Source organism: Scomber japonicus, chromosome 24 (assembly GCF_027409825.1).
Source record: "Scomber japonicus isolate fScoJap1 chromosome 24, fScoJap1.pri, whole genome shotgun sequence".
NCBI classification, from domain to species: Eukaryota; Metazoa; Chordata; class Actinopteri; order Scombriformes; family Scombridae; genus Scomber; species Scomber japonicus.
Window position 1 is genome coordinate 13944829 of NC_070601.1, and position 19320 is coordinate 13964148.

Sequence of the window (19320 nt, forward strand, 5' to 3'; positions counted from 1 at the left end):
TGAGAAATGTCTTGTTACCTACCTTGTTGGAACTGCTAGTAGAAGGAAGCTGTGTGTAGGAATGTAGCAGCACTGTGTATGTCATTTTAGCAGCAGTGTGATTTCACTTTCCATAGTCAACACTTCATAAAAGGCTGCAGCACTTGAGTGGCAGGCACTCATGAAGCAAGAGCTGAGACAGAGGAGGAAGGGCTATGAGCTGAGTACCAGGTGTAACTTTTGTGTAGCTTACTGAAAGCTAGTATTAGTTTGCTAATGTCTGACCTGTTTAATGGATATCTCATCAAAATGTTGTTTAATAATAATGTAAACTGGGGAGATTTTAAATTACATGTCTGATACTTAACACAATACACCACAGTACCTAAAGTCATGCCAGTAAAGTTGAACTAAATGACCACATAGTATTGATTGATTAGTATAATATGATATTTCCCGCTTTTTCTAAACTTCATGAATGCTACTAGCTATTAAACACATATCTCTTCTCGTATGCTTTCATTACATAAATAAAACAAGGGTATACTACGTTTACAAAAGATTGGCAATTAAGTTTAAAATATTGTTTAGCCTCATAAAATTGCTATTTCTGGAAGTTATGTTACAGCTCATGATGCTCATGGATGTATTAGGAAAACCAGACACTGAACTACAAGATAGCACCAATTCACTTTAATTAAAATTGCTCACTGAGTGCATGAGCCAAATACAAGTTCACTTCCACATTGTGCAGCCAGGTGCCTTTAATTTGTAGTACTGCAATTGGTCACTAGGACCAATTGGCAGGAAAGTTGAGTGGCTGCACAATATCCAGCTCTCTTATTACATGCATGGTAATGCTACAGTGACTCTGTTTATACTGTAGATTGCTTTTGGACAGCAGTAGTGTCATGGCGATGAATTTACGCAATACTAGTTTTTATTAGCTTGGACATTTCTTGATTTGGTAAATTAGTATGAACTTAGAAAGGACTACATGCAAAAGCTTAATAATGGATTTCTGAATAACTGGTGCAACCCAATCCAGTTCATGGACAGAGAAGAGTCCAGTGTGTATTACACGTGGTTGATGTTTCTCCTCCCTGCAGGACAGCTGATCACAAGGATGTAAACAAATGATGATATCACCTGGTGAGCCCATGTGTGAAATTGGTCAAAAATCTGACCTCCACATATTGAACCACTGCTTCACAGTCCTATAAATATTTACATGCTACGGAGATCTGCTGCTTTTGTTCAAAGGAACTCCAATGCTGTGTCAACATTACATCACCATGGTGCTGAGATGGATCTCAGCGGGTCCACTCCCAAGTTTAGGAGACAAGAAGAAAACAGGCTGAAGTCATGCTCAAATATTTATCATTCCTCAATTCTTCTGGCAAAAATAAAACACACATGCAGCTAGTTGTAGTTTATTTTAAATTAATTTCACATACACATATACTGTTTTGCTGCCAGAAACACCAGCACCAAATGTGTATTAATCCTCCGTTTAAAATAGTCCCTAACATCTGCACTATTTCCCCCTGTTTGAGTAACTTTTTCTAAAAACTACAGTACACAGCTTTTTACGAATCACACTGCCTTCAATAAAAATTAAGCTGTATATTTGTGACCCATTATTTGTGACCAGTATGATACATTGGAAACCACTTATAGTGATCACGGTTAAGTGATCAACCACTTATATGGATCAAAAAGCTTGGGACAGAATCATCCTTATACAAAATCTCTTTAGAGTGTTCATTTTGGGGTTTTTTTTATATATTACAATATATGGAAAGAAATAAAGCTATGGTAATTTTATTATTTTTTACTTGACTCCCATGATACATGTATGATTACTTAACGGCTGCAGCATCCTTATCTTATTTGGTAATCCATAAGTAATCTACTACCACATCTAAACCCCAAAGTAGTACAGTAATGCATATCTTCATGAGAATGCACTTAATAACATGGTACTGTGGGTGGGAGAGGATATTGCTGTTATTAAATGAAACAATCTCATCTTCAAACTGTCAGTGCTCCAGGAACTTGCACTAATCGTATTTAGTCGGGGTAGCATAATACGGCAACAGTCAAATTAAGGCAATAAAACTAGAGGAAAGAATAGACACACTTGTGAATTCATAGAAACAGCAGTATACAGTGGGAAATCTACAATGTACCGTCTGCTTCCAGACCATTTCACAATCAGTAGATGATGAGTGGCTTTCATTACAAGGCCGTCTGCAGTGCACAGCCATTAGTAACTGCCCAGGACTCAGTGTGTGTGCCTGTGTGTGTGTGTGTGTGTCTGGTCCAACCCAGTCGGTCCATCTGTCTAACCTGCCATATGTTTTACATCACTGGGCTTACAGAGGAAAAAGGGGGGAGCCAGCTAGACATATGGGTCTAGTGTGTGTATGTGTCGTACAGATACACACACACAAACACACACACACAGTTGCACACCCACAGTAACTGGGTGTGCAAGAGAGAGCTGGGCCTCAGTGTGGAAGGAGGTAAAAGGAGGTAAAGTGTTGAGTTATGGATTAACTTCCCCTGCTTGCACATTCATGCAGAATACGGAGAGAGCTGTGAATCAATATTGGACTAAGTGTAGCCTTAATATACTTTACATCCAACCTTTTTTGAGATTGTAATTCATAGTCGGGTATACTGACCAGGCCAAAATTCTTCTCATTTTTACCCTGCACACATATGTATTCAAACATACATATGTGCAGATGAAACACTCCACAGTCACTTTCATCTTTCAAAGTATGAAGAGAACATGGGAATACCTGACTCTCCCCTCCTGTCTCTAACCACTCTACCCAGATATCTCCATGCTAGGGAATTTAATGCCTGGCATCACCCTCTCTGCCCTGCAGCGTCACTGCCTGTGGGAACTCACTGCTCTGCCCAGTGGAAGCCATCAAAGCCCTGGTTTAATGACTGTGAAAGGAATGCTGTTAATTGGCGACCAGCAGTTCTTGCTCACAGTTGACTGACAGCGCTGTGCTTTGGTCAAAGTCTCCTGTGAGTGAATGGTCAAATGGACAAGTTGTGGGTGTTGAGTAAATGGGTTAAATGTAGACTGAGAAATAGGAAATAATGCCTAAACGATGTGCTAGTACAACCGAAGTATGTGAAAAGTGTCATACTGTGTCATGCTAATTGGCCATTCACCCAAAAAGAGTTTTTATGATGACCAAATGGAGAGCAACTGAGCCACTGTAGTTTTATCTCATTCTGCTCACACACCAGTAAAGTTAAAAGAATAGTTTGACATCTTGGGAAGCGTATTCACTTTCTCGCTGAGATTTAGACGAAGAAATTGATACCTCACTCATGCCATATACTAATTATGGCATATTAGCTTAGCATAAAGACTGGAAGCAAAGAGAAACACTAAGCCTGACTCTGTATCTGCTCTGTTTAATCTGTATGAAAACTGAGACATTAACATGACACAGATTAAGATATACAACACGTCCATTAGTGAGGCTTAGAGGTGGTGATAGCTAGTTTTTTTGCCTTTGTGCAAAGTCAGGTTAGCTATTTCTCTGTGCTTCCATTCCAGTGTTTAGGCTAAACTAATCTAACTACCTGCAGGCTCTAGCTTTAAATTTAATAGATGGATATGAGAGTGGTATTGATCTTCTCATAATGGCAAGACAACAAACAAGCAAATCTCCCAAAATGTCAAACTGAAAGGCTAAAGTCAATTCAATTTGTCCAGACTACTCGTGGAGAACAATCCAAGTCTTTTGCAGCCAAACCGCTCCACTGTTGGCCTGAATAACTTGAATTTTCCTCACTGCAGATGTTTTCACCAGTATGAGTGATTAATAATATATTTAGTATAGATTTAAGATTTCAGATGTCCAGATTACACAGGCCTGAATATATTAGATCAATTTAGGCTACTGACACATTCTTAATAGCTATTCCAAGAGTGAACAATGACAAATGAGGGCACAGACTCAATAACTCCTTGCCAATGTAAGAATAGGAGATTTATGACAAAAGTAGGTCATTGTGCCACTGTTTCCTACTCATCTTTGTGGAGTGAGGAGAAAAGCAGAACACTAAGTGGGAGCAATGGCGTCTGCAGTGTCCAATAGCTTGGAAGACATGCCAGGCCAACAGTCTTGATGCCCCGAGGCGCCTTTTGCTCCTCTGGTATGGATTCTTGCTCTCTTCTCTCTGCCTGTATCTGTTTAATAAGGCTGGCAGAGGGGAGAATTAGGAGTGGAATAAGGGTAGGCTGCACAAGATTCTCTGCAGTAGCTGTAATTTATTTCTCTGTGTGAAAGAACAAAAGGACCATATCCTTTCAAGTTATTACAACTTTGTTTAAAGGCATTGTTCTGTACTTGGGGAAATACTGGAGATGTTACGCTTAATAGTGGATTTTGAGGTTTGTGTTAATATTCTGGAGCTGCTACATTCAAACCACCGCTAGCTTGCTTCAAAACTGCAAAAATCACATGACTGATGATATTTGAGGTAGTTTACAGCTTTGTTCTGTTAGTGAACCTGTTGTTGCTCTGAAAGCAGTTCAACTTGATATTAAAAAATAACAGTTTTTGTAATTAACCTAGATTTGGCAGAATAGAATAGATCTTTATTGTCATTGTACATTGTACAAAGAAATTAAGATGCAACCCCTTATTAGTGCAAATCGATGAAAAGTGCAAAGATAAAAACATTAATCCTAGGATAAAAATAAAAAACATAAATACCAAGCACACACCTCACATACATGTCATTCAAATAATTGCATAGTCCCAGCATACTGCAAGTCATTCAAGTTATTGCACATTTTTTAAGGCCTTCGCTGCATAGCTGAAACAACACATTACATCTCACCAATTACACTTCATCTTCACCATCATATGACTACTACTCTTACACTATATTCATTCTCTTCAGTGATTGTCTTAGAGGTAAAAAACCTTTCACCTATAAGCACCAATGTCACCACATTGTGTCTTTGTATCAAATGTAGAATATTTAGACACATCTGGATTACCAACACACGTCAATGCACAATGTCAGTTAGGAACCTTTTTCAGATACATGTAAAGAACCTTTTAATGACATAGAAAGCTTAATTTCCCCATCACTAGGGAAGAGTGTATTAGCTTTCTTGCCAAGACTCAGATGAAAAGATTGATACCACAATCTGTATGCCAAATATGAAGCGAAGAGGGAGCCACTTAGCTTAGCTTAGCATAAAGACTGGCTGGAAAGAGGGGGTAAAAGCTAGCCTAGGTCTGTCCAAGGATAAAAAGAAGCTAAAGCGTGCTTAATGCTTCTTCATCTTGTTTGTTTAGTACAGTATGTGTAAAACCCATACCAAAAACAAAATTGGATAGATCCAGGCTAGCAGTTTCTTCTACTATACTGCTAAGCTAAGCTGATTGTCTCTTGTCTGTCAACTTCATCTTTAGCAAGCAGACATAGTGGTATTCATTTTCTCATGTGTGTCAAGTGTCAAACTATAGATTTATTGTTGAGAATCGGATGTGATTTGACCATGTGGTTAGCAAGTAGCATCGCCCCTGCTGAAGTGTCCTTGAGCAGGTCATTCATCCCTACCAGCTCCAGAAGGCCAGTTTTAGCTTGACTTGGTGTCTGGACTTCCTTTGAAGTCAGGTACAAAGAGAACTGCCTTCTGGGGTTCAATAAAATCTCATATACCGGTAATCATGAGGAGTAGTAAAAATAACACTAAACATGTACTCAGAGTAGGAAATGAGTCCAGAGTGTGAGTGATTTTTTGCTCTGTTGCATAAAAACACCAGCAGGATGGATATGTTGTGCCAATCTCTTGTATGACTCTGCTTTTCATGCCTGCTCTCCGTCTGTCTCCTCAGATCTCCACCCTGAGGCGCCAGGGCAGGACTCTGTTCTCCACCGTGCCAGAGACTGCCGAGAAAGAAGCTCACTCGCTGTTTGTCCAAGAGGTAAAACTAATATATACCTGGACGCAGGCCTGCTTTGTCCATTCTTCATCCCTAACATCTTGGCCTGAGCCTCAACCTCTCTGTTGTGACCAAAGCTCTGCTCTATCCTTTTTGTTGGAGCGCAGCCACGTTTTCTCTCCTTCCACCAAAACACAGGTGTTTCACCTCTGTCCAGATAATGCATCTGATTCTCAAACCCTGAAGACCCATCAAACACATACTATCAGCCTTGAATCCAGCTAAGGATTTATTCTGAATTGTTTACGATGTATGGATAAAGCAGAGCTGATTAGATTTCGGAGTAAGCTAGCAAGAAAGACAAATGTTTGTTGACTACGCACATGATATACGATCAAGGGAAAACTGATACAATGTTGCTGTTAGCCTTTATATGAACTTCCATTTGTGTCCTCCACCCTCACATGTTTCCTGACAATGCATTGGATCTGCAACAGATGGAGCCCACAGTTCATTGGTGGTTCACGTCATGTTGTTTCGGAGGAACTGTGTGCTCGGGCTGGTTGGGGTGCGGCCTGATAGAGGCTGATAGAAGATAGTCCCCCATGGCTGCAGCCAGGAATTACATCATAACCACATCTGGAGCAGCTGTGCGGCCTTATAGAGAGCGGACGTTCTTTTTTCTAATTCATTTTTCCACTTTTCACTGACCCCTTGCCTCACTCAACATGTGTATTTTATGAATTCGCAGAAGTGATATTAAAACACATGTTGGAATATCACAAAGTAAACAGTAATGTGAAAGGAGACATTTTTATCCAGGATAGTACCTCCAACTTCTGGAAATCTTTGTTAGCTTAGGCAGCAGTTGGTGTTAAGACATATGAGACTGACTTGATTTTAAAAATGAAAAGAATCATTACACTTTTTTTTAACATGGAGACTACACATCTTACTACACTGCTCTGAACTTGCAAAATTATACAGACAGGGTTCATTTCTCTCAGAGAGGTGGTGTGATTTTAATATTACCTACAATGGTCAGTGTCTGTAATCCTGTCCAGAACACATTCCTCTGGGATTGTCCACCTCTTAGCCCAGGAATAATTGCAGTCCCAATTACATACTGTTGTTCAACGAACTCACTGATTCTTCTGTAATATAACTCCAGCCCAGAGAGACATTTTGAGTTTTTATACATAATAAAACTCTGACCTTAAATACGCTGACCTCCAGTGGGATTCTGGCACTGATGGGAGGTGTAGGTACTGATGAGGAGAATTGTACTATGGAGGAAAATGGTTTAATGGTTGCCTAGTAATAGTGCCTCTCTGAATTCACACACTTCCGTAATGCTGTTCCCTGAGTGAAACCTCTCAGCACTATTCCACTGCATGAAATATAGTTAAAAGGACTGTTTTTTTTGTTCACAGTGAATTTTAGTAGTCTCACCATAGCTGTGTCTGCTAAAGCTCCTTCAGCTGATATGTCTTAAAAGCAACATGCTCAATGCAAGTTTAAGTTTTGCTTTTTAAAAGAACATGAGAATAAGACAATATTTCCTGAGCCTGTCTGTGTGTGGATCATGTATGTATATTCTCTTTTCTTAAACTACCCTCCTCACTTTCTGCCTCTGCAGTGCATCAAAACCTACAAGTCGGACTGGCACGTGGTCAATTACCAGTATGAGGAGTATTCTGGAGACTTCCGTCAGCTCCCAAAGTGAGTGGGTGTGCGTCAGCTGGACTGACAGATGTGTGGTTTAGACCAGTGTCCTGACAGATCCTTCAGACTACTGTGGACTGTGCTCACCAACAATGAAAAAAGACACATTGCAGTAGTACTGTGAACAGTCTACTAAGCTGTATTCATGCAGCCAAGGTCTCTGCTACCTCTTCTGTTTGAATTGTTGAGAAACAGTTGAGTTGAACCGGTTTATTAAAAGTCATATCTGTCAATATAAGTGAATAATACTTTAACTATGTTTTCTCCTGAGAAAGACACAAATTAGCTTTTGTTGGAAAGTAACCAGTACAGCAAAAGTGAGACATCTTCCTGTTAAAAGAGACATTTTATAGATCATAATGTCCCCTGGGACTGGGAGCTTTGTGTAGTCTGTGGAAATAACACTGCTGATGCCAAAATGGTGTCATCAGGGTTAACTTAGGAGAGATTCAAATGTATAACCGAAAGTCTTACAGGCTGGTGGTGTGGCATTTGAAAGATAGGGACATCCTGTAGGTCTTGGCCCATAATAAGGAGTGCAATTAAGGTCCTGCTACTTTCATTTTGACTATATTTTAATCCATCTCTTATGAATGCTCCTTTAAATTCAATAAATAAAATATCTATTAAATTAGTTTAACTTACCATCACACTTGATTTCAGTGTGTATTTATTCTCTGTTTAGCATTTTTTTTCTAGCTTTATATGTATAAATGCATGAGCTGTCCACTGGTTGTCTGCTTTGTACACTTTATAGCACACCATGTAACAAAAGCCCTTCAAGCTGTATTGTAAATCTTATTGTGTTCAGTGCCCTTTGTTTACAGCCCAGTGAATGTTTTAGCCAGAACCCTAGAAACACGGAAATCTCTGTCTCGGAGGCTCCAAGCTGTTGCTCAACAACAATAGAGAGCTTCCTCCATTTTTTTTTTACCAAGGATAAGCAGGGCTATTCTGGGACCACTGTTGCTTGATATCATTAAAGTTTAAAGGAAATCCTACAATGCATAACATCCATGTGTCCTTGGTCGAGCCACTTTCCTTCAGGACAAGAATGCACTTTACAGATGTTGTGTGTCATGTTTAAAACATCGTAGAGTAAAACTACACAGGTCCTGGCATTGGCCTTGAGACTGTTTATGTTAGTAGTTCCCGAGAGCAAGCTGGGTCTTGTAAAGGTCAAAGGGCAGGTTGTCCGTCTGGGATTTGAGCTGCACTTAGAGAAGCGATGAGTGATGTCCTGTAAAGCTAGAACAAGCATTCCTGACCTGAGTAGCCCTACAAAACAGCACATTTTTAATATTTGCATTCTAAAAAATAAGTGTATATTCATCAGTCACACATAGGATCAAATCTGCCCGTTCTCATTTATGTTACACAACCAAGATCTTTCCCATACTGTCTAATACAAAGGACAATATTTTGTGCGTGTGCATGCCTTCATAACATCCAGAATTCATTTTTGCAGTACACTTTCTCTGGCTTACAAACAGCTGTGAGATATCTTCATTTGTTACAAAACACAATTGTCAGCTGATTTTCAGACCTACGTTTAAAACCCATCTTTTATCTATGGACTCTGGTCTATCCTAGTTTCACTGTTAAACTGATTTCTACTTAAACTCACAATAGAATAGTCATGCTTATTCATTTTCCTACTCATGGTTAGAATAGAAAGTTGATACCACGCTCATATCTATACATACATTAAATGTGAAGCTATAGACAGAAGATCATAAGTTTACTAATTAACATGTGAAATCTTGTTTGTTCAATCGATACACAAACTGAATTGTTAAAATGAAAAGTTATGGTTTTACAGGGACTTACATACAGACTTTAAGCAGAGCCAGGCCAGCTGTTTCCACCTGCTTCCTGTCCTTCTTCACTAAGCTAAACTAAGCATCTCCTGGCTCCTCACTCCTTTTATCATGTCCCTGAAATGTGAACTGAAGTTGAATTTGAAGTTAAACTAACTAATGACTAAGCTGTGTTTTCTGTTTCCTTTCAGTAAGGTGTTGAGACCTGAGAAGCTGGCATCTCACCTGTTTGAGGTGGATGAAGATGTGGAAAAAGATGAAGTAAGAATCTCTAAATGTTCCTTTCTTCTATTAAATAAGAGTTTTTGCATCCTCTTCTCACGGCGTACTTCATCTACAGAGCTGCCCACTTAAAAACCACCAGGAGTGTCAAACAATGACTCTCTAGGGCAAATGGGTTCAACCTCTCTCAAAGCCATGCATGCTAAACCCAGTGCCATCACAAACTCAATTTTCAGGAAATGCAACAGAGCACAAACACTTGTCTTTTAATTTATTGTCCAATATTTTGTTCATTTATTTAATTCCATTTCTCATTTGCGAGCCAACCTTTAGTTGTTGTCTCTGATGTTCTGTTTCCAAGAGTAGCTAACATCTTCATGACATTTGTAGTATCTTAAGAGCACATCCCTCCCCAATCATTGCCTTGCTTCAGGCATTGATTAACTGAGGAGCCAGTGACCTTTAATGGACACACCGTCACAGCTCAAATCCCCTGAGATTAGAGAAGTGCAGTGTTGATCTTAATGTTGGTCTTAATGAAGAGTGTTCTTCTCAGGCAGTCAACAACGTGGGCGTATCCTCCCGCCCGGCCTTGAGGGCAGTCGGCAGATTTTTAAACTCAGAGCAAAATGAATGTAATTCTCATCTCTGTGTGTGTTTTGATCTCCTCCTTCTGCAGGACACAGCCTCCCTCGGATCTCAGAAGGGAGGAGTGTCTAAACATGGCTGGCTGTACAAAGGCAACATGAACATTGCAATCAGTGTGACTATGCGGGTGGGTACAGTAAGAGTAACAGCTTGAACCACTAAAGGCAACACATCCTTGAATAATCCCTTTCTAATGTTGTTAGTGACTGTAGTGATTGTGACTTTAATATGCTTGTACATTCTTTTCTGGTGAAGATGACTGACTTTACTTTAGCATTCATAACCAATATAAACACTTAATACATTGTTTATAATCCACTCTAATGTAGTTGTAAACAGATATGAAGACATTTAAATGTTAATTAAGGTGTTAAATGTATGCCAGAAGTTATAACTTTACTTATGAAACATCTGTAATTCACTTCAAGCAGATAATAAATGATTGATAATACAATGTAACAATTAAACAGTAAACAAATACTTGATGTATATAACATGAAGACATTTGACATACTGTTACAACTGCTATGTCATTCATAATTACAGCAGTTATAGATGGTTTACAGAAGTTACAGTTGTCAATAAATACATTCAGTAACAATTAAAATATATTATTAGTAGTAGTATTATTGTTACTATTATTATTATTTTCTTACAACTACATTATAGTGTCATTATAGTGTAATTGCTGAATAGGGTGAATTTACTGATGCTGGGGTCTATTTCAGATAAAATCTAAAGTAAGCAGTAGAACCTTGTTACAACATTTGTCTTTTTCTTTCTTCACATATGGAAATCACGTTACCCTATAACTTGACGTACTTTTTCATTTTACCCTTGAGCTTTCCCATGCCCCATCTCCACCCTTATGGTATTTTTAGAGCAAAAATGGCCATTTGGGATTTCCTTTACATTTTCTGTTTTCATCCTCTAGTCATTCAAGAGGAGGTACTTCCATCTGGCTCAGCTGGGAGATGGATCCTACAACCTCAACTTCTACAAAGATGAGAACACCTCCAAGGAACCCAAAGGAACCATCTTCCTTGACTCGTGCATGGGGGTTGTTCAGGTAAAAGACAAAGGTCTTACACACTGGGGCCTTTGAAAACATAGCACACAAAGTGAATTCAGATAAATGAAAGTGTGCTTATAGTCAAGTGTGAGCCTCTTGTAAAGAGCAGGCCTCTAAAGGCACCTCAGGAGCAAGAATGTGCGGTTTTAATAAAGCAGATTTTTCAAGACAATCATCAGCTTTTTCATTTATAATAAAATAGCTTTGTTCCAATTAGCTTAAGTATGCAACCTTTGTGTTTGCAGATGAACACAAATTAAAATTTTCGAAAGGACCAAAATGGGATGTATGAAGAGATTCTGTTGTCTTTCAGAACAGCAAAGTGCGCCGGTTTGCCTTTGAGCTGAAGATGCAGGATAAGAGCACGTTCCTGCTGGCTGCAGACACTGAAGCAGAGATGGAGGAGTGGATCACCACCCTGAACAAGATTCTCCACAGCAGCTTTGAACAGGCCATGCAGGAGAAGAGGAACGGCGACCTGCATGACGGTGTGTGTCTTCTTGTGCATATATGTCGTATGCCTAATTCAGTTCTATCACATCTTTCAGAATCTTACTGCTTAATGGGATCAAACAGTGTGTGGGAGATATCTATAACTGCACTTAGTTCCATATTGTTTTGCATACATGCTGCTTCTAAGCTAAATGTTTTGTCACTTTGATGGCTGTTATTAATGTTATATTGATAACCCCAAGCTGTATTTCTCTTTTTAATCACCATAGTTCTATGAAGCTAGACACAATCCTGTTGAAGCACAATTATTCTATTAGGCTTGCTTGCTGAAAATATTAAACTAATATAAACTTGTGTACTGTAAAACTTCCAGAAACAGGTTTGTCTTTGTTTTTTTACAGGGTCGGTGCTTTTAGCAGTGACCAGTCGGTGTGAATTCTTAGTTCAGGCTTTAATTTGATGGGTACTGTAACATCTGTGTGGGTGGGAGCTAAAAATAGTACATAATCAGATTTGGAGCCAACGTTAATGGCCATGCTTGATTTGAGCACTCTTGACATTACTCCATTAAATGATTTGAAGGACAGGGTTTTGTTTTAAAGGCATTTTGTTTTCTCTCACTTTGTGTTGTTTTTATACCTTTTATTCCTTCTTGTTTTGTTGTCTTCTCTGTCTCTTTTGTCTCTATTTTTTCTCTTTCTTTTTCCTGTTAAGTGTGCTTGCTTATCCTAACAGCTCAATCATTTGTGCGTGTATTTCTTCGCCTGCCTCATATTGTTTGCATTTGTTGCCTTCATGTCTTTTGATGCTTGTTGTGTAGAACCGCTGAGTGAGTGAGTGAGTTTTTTCCCCGTGGAGTAATTGATCTTGAACGTTTTCTCGTGAAAATGACTCATGCATGATAAACAACTTTATTATCACTCTCAACTCAGTCTTATGTAACTCTCCTTCCACCTTCATAGAGAAGCTCAGACCAACACATCATTATGTTCTGTATAATTACATCTGCTAACAGAGCTCATGTTGATGTCTCCAGCAGATGAGGAGCATGGAAAAACAGACCTCTCCTCTGGAAGTTTTCAAGACAGCTTTCAGGTAGCCTGTTTTTTCAATCTACAGTAATATGTTAAACAATGCTCACCACCTATGTGTGACCACACAACAAGAACATATGGATATGCTTTTGAGTCCACACGTTGTAGAGCTGCTTTGGACATCGGAGGTGCCACGTGACTTCCCTTACAAGCAGTCTGTACTGTAACGGGAGCTTTGCTTAAGAAGAATAGCTAAACAGCTGTATTTCCTGCAACCAGGTCGCCACATTTTCCTGTTGGTACTAACTAAGCAAACATCTGGAATAGTGTGTATGGCCTTCAAATGCAGAGGCCAGATGAGGCCAACTCTGGTGCTTAACAGGAGTGCAGTAGTGGAACGTGGCGATCTGAAAATAAACCCTTACTGGCATAGTCTGTCATTTGCTATATTCACAACAGGACTGTCTGACAGTGTCAGGTGTTTCAGCAAATCCCTAAAAACCTCAACAAACTTATTTTAACCCAACCATGATATCCCTTCACCCTAACCCAGTCATTTGTGCCTAAACCTAACCATGTGTCATTCTAGAAGGTATAGATACATTCTGTTTTTGACATTTGATGGACTTGTTTACATAGTCAACCTCTACTTAAAGCTACTCTATTCAATATTTGTATATTAAGAATGGATAAAAATGACTAATGTAAACGGTTGCTCGTGGTGATGAACCTGCAGAGAATCACCAACATGCAACAAGCTCCAAATGTGAATATTGGATTTACATTCACCAGGTTGCAAAAAAAGCTCCAAATAAATGCTAATGTACATCTGTATCTGCCAGATGTGGAAATAAGCTAATTCACATATATATGTTACAAGATAGCATGTCATAAGTCTAAGACCTGTCATATTTTTGGGCTGTGGAGTATGTTTTACAAATTAGTTCTTTCATGACAATAACGTTTTCAAATAATGCTAGTGTGTGTGTGTGTGTGTGTGTGTTTGTGTGTGAATGAGAGGCAAATTATGACATTCATTTGATGCTAATAACATTTATTGCATTTTTTAACAGACTGCCAGAGATATTGAGTCCAAAATGAGGAGTGAAGCTCGCCTGAAATTGTTTACTTTGGACCCTGACACACAGGTGATGAAGATAATAGTCCTGTGCATTCTGTATATCAGTCACTTCAGCACCTTTTTCCTCGGTATTCATGTTTTTTTTGCATATTTTTGAATATGTCAAGCTTTCTGACAACAGTACCTGTTTCCACAGAAACTGGACTTCTCTGGCATTGAGCCAGACGTGCGGCAGTTTGAAGAGAAGTTCGGGAAGAGGGTCCTGGTCAGCTGTAATGACCTGTCGTTCAACCTGCAGGGCTGTGTTGCAGAGAATGAAGATGGGCCAACAACTAATGTATGTTTCAATGAAAAACAAACAGTCAGATATAGTTGAAGGTGTTTATTAAAAATCGCAGAGTGTATCTTTTATAGAAGGTGTCACATGGAAGCAAACATCTGTTGGATGCATTTGCAAGTGTGGAAGCATGCTTGCAGCGTAATTCCGGGAAATGTCCTCTTAGCAAATGAGGGCGAGGTCTAGATCAGTTAAGAAGATCACAGACAGTTCAGATGGCCCACTTGGCCGACCCCCGTCAAAACTGGTGTTGTTGGCACTAGGAATGACTGCTGTCATGGCAACCAGCATGGGCCTCCCACCATGTATTAGCACCAGTCTGAGGCTGGTTTCCTGCCATCACTCTCCAAGGTCTCTGTCTCTGTAGAAGGACTTCTCCTTTTACACTCAGATAGGAAACCACAGCCATTAGCTCTGCTGCGTACACATACACATAGACACACACACACAAACACACACAAATGGCTCTGTGTAATGGAAATGCATAGTAGAACCATGGAAAGAGTGAATGGGAGGATGAATTACATCAATGGCACAGCTTGACTTAATGGAAAATGAGAAGTGCATTAGGAAGAATGGGTTTCCCCTAAGCTGCCATTTACTTTTTCTTTCACCTACTGTATTTCTCTCTTTAATCATCCAACTTCCACCAAAAACATTCACCCTCTTCTTCTCCTTCATTAAAGGTGGAGCCTTTCTATGTCGTCCTGTCCCTGTTCGACGTCCAGAACAGTAGAAAAATCTCTGCCGACTTCCACGTGGACCTCAATCACCCTTTGGTGCGACAAATGACACACTCTTCTGGTTCTGGAGGCGGACAGGATTTGCACATCAATGGCAGCGGCGGTGATGCTCCCTTGGGTGGCCCCAGGCTAGCCAGTGGACTCCCAGAGGGGGCTCTCCAGTACCCCAGACAAGGGGTGTTTTCAGTCACGTGCCCCCATCCAGAGATCTTCCTAGTGGCCAGGATTGAGAAGGTTCTGCAGGGGGGGATCACCCACTGCACTGAACCCTACATGAAGAGCTCAGACTCTGCAAAGGTGCACACATTAGAAGAGATGACAGTATACTCCAGTTAACTTGCACTATTAATTTGAGGTATTAGAAAACTGAATCTCTGCTTTTCTTGGCTAGATTGCTCAAAAGGTGCTGAAGAATGCCAAGACAGCCTGCAGCAGACTGGGGCAGTACAGGATGCCATTTGCCTGGGCTGCAAGGTACAAACCCCCCCCCCCATTCTTTTGGCCTTTAGAGTCTAAAAATTAATGGTGCTTGTTCTCTTGTGTTATGGTCACACCAGATAGTGATTCACATTCAGGATACTGCACATAAACCAAATGGAAATCTGTCAAAGGCAGAGCAGCCCTCTGGGAGGCACAAATCTTCAAACCAGTAGTGGAGAACTGAAATGTGCTCCTCTCCAGCAAGTTCAATGAATTTCTCTGTGTCTCTGCAGGCCTGTGTTTAAAGATGCATCAGGAACTTTGGACAAAAGCGCTCGCTTCTCGGCTCTTTACAGACAGGACAGCAGCAAGCTGTCAGATGAGGACATGTTCAAACTGCTCACTGACTTCAGAAAGTATGTTTTGGTCCCCTTTCTACTCCTGTCCCTACAACATATCACAGTCTCTGGTTTTAATTCTTTTTTTTAATTGGTGATTCTACCTCTGTTTTTTCTCAACAGACCAGAGAAAATGGCCAAGCTCCCCGTGCTCTTAGGGAATTTAGATATAACAATTGACAGCGTGGCCCCAGATGTAGCCAGTAAACCCTCCAAATATTTACAAAATCACTTCTAACTATCTATTCATAATCAGCAGTCTTTCACCTTGAGCCCTGTAACTCCTCTCCTTTCCTGCCTGCAGATTGTGTCACTTCCTCCTACATCCCCGTGAGGAACTTTGAAGGGAACGGACCAGGCAGCGCTCTGCTGGAGGTGGAGGAGTTTGTACCTTGCATCGCTAAGTGTTCCCAACCATTCACCATTTATAAAAACCACCTCTATGTCTACCCAAAGCACCTCAAGTATGATGGGCAGAAATCCTTTGCTAAGGTACGTGCAGTAAGAAGCGTATGAGAGGAAATAAGTGATCATATCTTTAATCTTGAGCTTTTGTGTTGGAGGATTAGATGCAACATAAAAAGTCACTCCACAACTTATGACTTATCCTTTGTGCAAAGGAAGGCTTTTGTTAAGCTCACATTCTCTTATCATCATCATTTTGTGTTCCTGTTTAGCCTACGAGACAAGTGGCCACCAGCCAAGCAGCAGAGCTGGATAGAATTATCCTTACGCAGAGCAGCAGCTTCTGATTAATACATTAATACAGACTTGTTATTTTCACTAGGTCAGCTCCATATGGGAAACCAACCTGCCTTCTCTTCCCCATCAGTCTCTCTGCCCTCTTTTATTTTAAATGAGAGCTGGCAATCCTCTCCCTGAAATACTTTCCCTCCTTTTATTGAAACTAATGGACATCTGAAATGGACACAGAGAGGAACAAAAGAGAAGGTGTCTGGCAGAAAATTGCTTCTAGGCCAACAGAGAACTGGTTCTTGCTTTTCCATTATAATCTGATGGTTTTTCCTACTTTGGTCCCTCCTGTACAGGCAAGGAATATTGCTGTTTGCATTGAATTCAAGGATTCTGACGAGGACGACGCCCAGCCACTGAAGGTGCATTTACATATATCATCCTTTAGATCTTTCATTTAGACTTGAAAACCCCAAAAAGGACTTTTAACTTGACTTTGACTTTAGCGCCAATGACTTGTGACCTCATTTGGATTATAGCCTTTAGACTGCAAATGACACGATATCTTCCCAAGCCCAAATACTAAAATTAACATAATAAAAAAGGGAATAAACTCTTACTCTAAGGATTAATTTGACAGCAGCCAATGATGTTGCACAGGCAGGAGGGAAAGGTCAGTTTGGAAGTGCACACCTACACATTAACACATTCAGACATTAAAACATGTCAAAAAGAGTTTTCAAATTTGTATCTGCCGCAGGTTTATGTAAATGACAACCTTCTGTGGAGGAAAATTGCATCAGCTGTGGGTAATTAATATTAATGACATATGTTTCTTGCCAAGAACCCAAAATTCAACATTTAGTTTAATTTAATTCAATGTAATTTAGAATTTTAAGTAGTATTCATTATTTATTTAAATGTGCTATATTAATGGCATTAATATAGTACTATTCAACTTGGGACTTGCTGGTCTTGACAAGGGACTCTTTGGTCATGACTCAGGACTTGTTGGTCCTGACTAGTGACTTGTTGGTCCTGACTAGAGACTTGTTGGTCCTGACTAGTGACTTGTTGATCCTGACTCAGGACTTGTTGGTCCTGACTAGAGACTTGTTGGTCCTGACTCAGGACTTGTTGGTCCTGACTAGTGACTTGTTGGTCCTGACTCAGGACTCGTTGGTCTTGACTAGGGACTCATTGGTTCTGACTAGAGGCTTGTTAGTCAACTAAGGACTTGCTTGACTAGGAACTTGCAAACCAATGCTAACAACTAGCATGTATAGCTACATTAAAACAATGTTGTGATAACTATGTTTAGAACATCCACTCTCATGTCTTTCTCATGCTGTGTTTTATTCTCCTATCTCCTGCTTTCTGGATCTACTACAGTGCATCTATGGTCGTCCAGGAAGCTCTCTATTCACTAAGCAGGCCTACGCAGCTGTCCTACACCACCAGCAGAACCCTGAGTTCTATGATGAGGTAATCTTTGCCCATGCTACTCATTATCAGAGCAGTTTATCAATATAGAGAATATTAAGATATTCATGGCTAAAAAACACGAATGAAGAAGAAATAACATGCCTAGGTTCAAATGTCTTATGTTGTCTGAGCACAGTTCAACTCTACATTGAATCCTCACCGGAAATGCTCCACAGGCACTTTTCACTTTCATTTTCCACAACAAAGCTACCTCTGTATTAGGGAACCAACCTTGGGAATCTGTGTTTTTCTCACCTTCAGATAAAGATAGAGCTGCCTACTCAGCTGCATGAGAAGCATCACCTTCTCTTCACCTTCTATCATGTTAGCTGCGACAGCAACAGCAAAAAGAAAGACCTGGTGGAGACTCCAGGTAAAGTGATTTTTTTGTCAGGTCTTAGGGATTTAATTGCCACTAAGCTTCACAGTTACACACCTACTAACAGCCCACAGTATAAATTGAATACATTTCCTAACAAGAAAGAATACAGGGCATAATTGAACTCTGGGGAGCTCAACACGCCTTACACAGCCAATGTCACTCATGTCATCCACCGTACACTGGGCTCAGAATTGGTTTCAGTTCTTTAGGTTAACAAATAGACCCAGACAGAAACCTAACTGAAATACTTCAAGGATGAGGAATGATCATTAGATTGTACAAATTAAGCCATTGAGTCTAATTTATATAGTTAACTTATTCTCTGAACTATATTTAATAGTAATTACAAGTTATATAATACAGTTAAGTAGATATTCAGCTTCAGTAGCATCACGTTTTTGTTGAATCTGCCTCACTCTTTCTCTTCAGGTCTGTTGAATGAGAAACATCTGAGTGACTTAAAATTGACGTTTTGTAACATAAGCTGATAAAAACGCGCAGCACCGCAGCATTTTACTGTTTTCATTAGTTTTTCAAGCTCCGCTGTTTTGTTCTGAGCAGTTTCTGCCTCAGAGGATGTAGATTTATGTTTTAACCAGCGGTCTGTTAATATCACTGTTAGCGCAGTTATGCTAGCGGGAGGTACGGAGAGCTACAGGTGTGTTCAGGGTCGAAGTCAGACAGTCGGACACAGCGGTTCCAGCCCGCTGCAGACGTTGGTTGGATTTATTTATTTATTTATTTATTTTTGAAGACATTAGTTAAGGCGGCAAGCGTGTGTTGCTTAGGCGGCCGCCTTATAGTGCTGTGGGGAAACCCTGTACTAGATATCAGAATTAAATCATCATGCTCAAGCTGCAGCCACCCCAGTATTATCACAACTTTA

The 19320-nt window shown here is 40.0% G+C and overlaps 1 protein-coding gene across 1 annotated transcript in view; it reads left to right on the forward strand.

Annotated features, from left to right (window-relative positions):
- dock9b (dedicator of cytokinesis 9b) overlaps positions 1-19320 on the forward strand; it is a 43590-nt gene that overhangs the window by 3517 nt on the left and 20753 nt on the right. Inside the window, exons 3-19 of the mRNA XM_053314320.1 lie at positions 5874-5963; positions 7561-7643; positions 9658-9727; positions 10368-10463; positions 11271-11405; positions 11722-11896; positions 12898-12956; positions 13969-14043; positions 14173-14313; positions 15000-15353; positions 15448-15530; positions 15770-15892; positions 15998-16077; positions 16179-16366; positions 16924-16989; positions 17960-18052; positions 18314-18425. Of these exons, the coding sequence (XP_053170295.1) occupies positions 5874-5963; positions 7561-7643; positions 9658-9727; positions 10368-10463; positions 11271-11405; positions 11722-11896; positions 12898-12956; positions 13969-14043; positions 14173-14313; positions 15000-15353; positions 15448-15530; positions 15770-15892; positions 15998-16077; positions 16179-16366; positions 16924-16989; positions 17960-18052; positions 18314-18425 (2023 nt within the window). The remainder of the gene's footprint in view (positions 1-5873; positions 5964-7560; positions 7644-9657; positions 9728-10367; positions 10464-11270; positions 11406-11721; positions 11897-12897; positions 12957-13968; positions 14044-14172; positions 14314-14999; positions 15354-15447; positions 15531-15769; positions 15893-15997; positions 16078-16178; positions 16367-16923; positions 16990-17959; positions 18053-18313; positions 18426-19320) is intronic.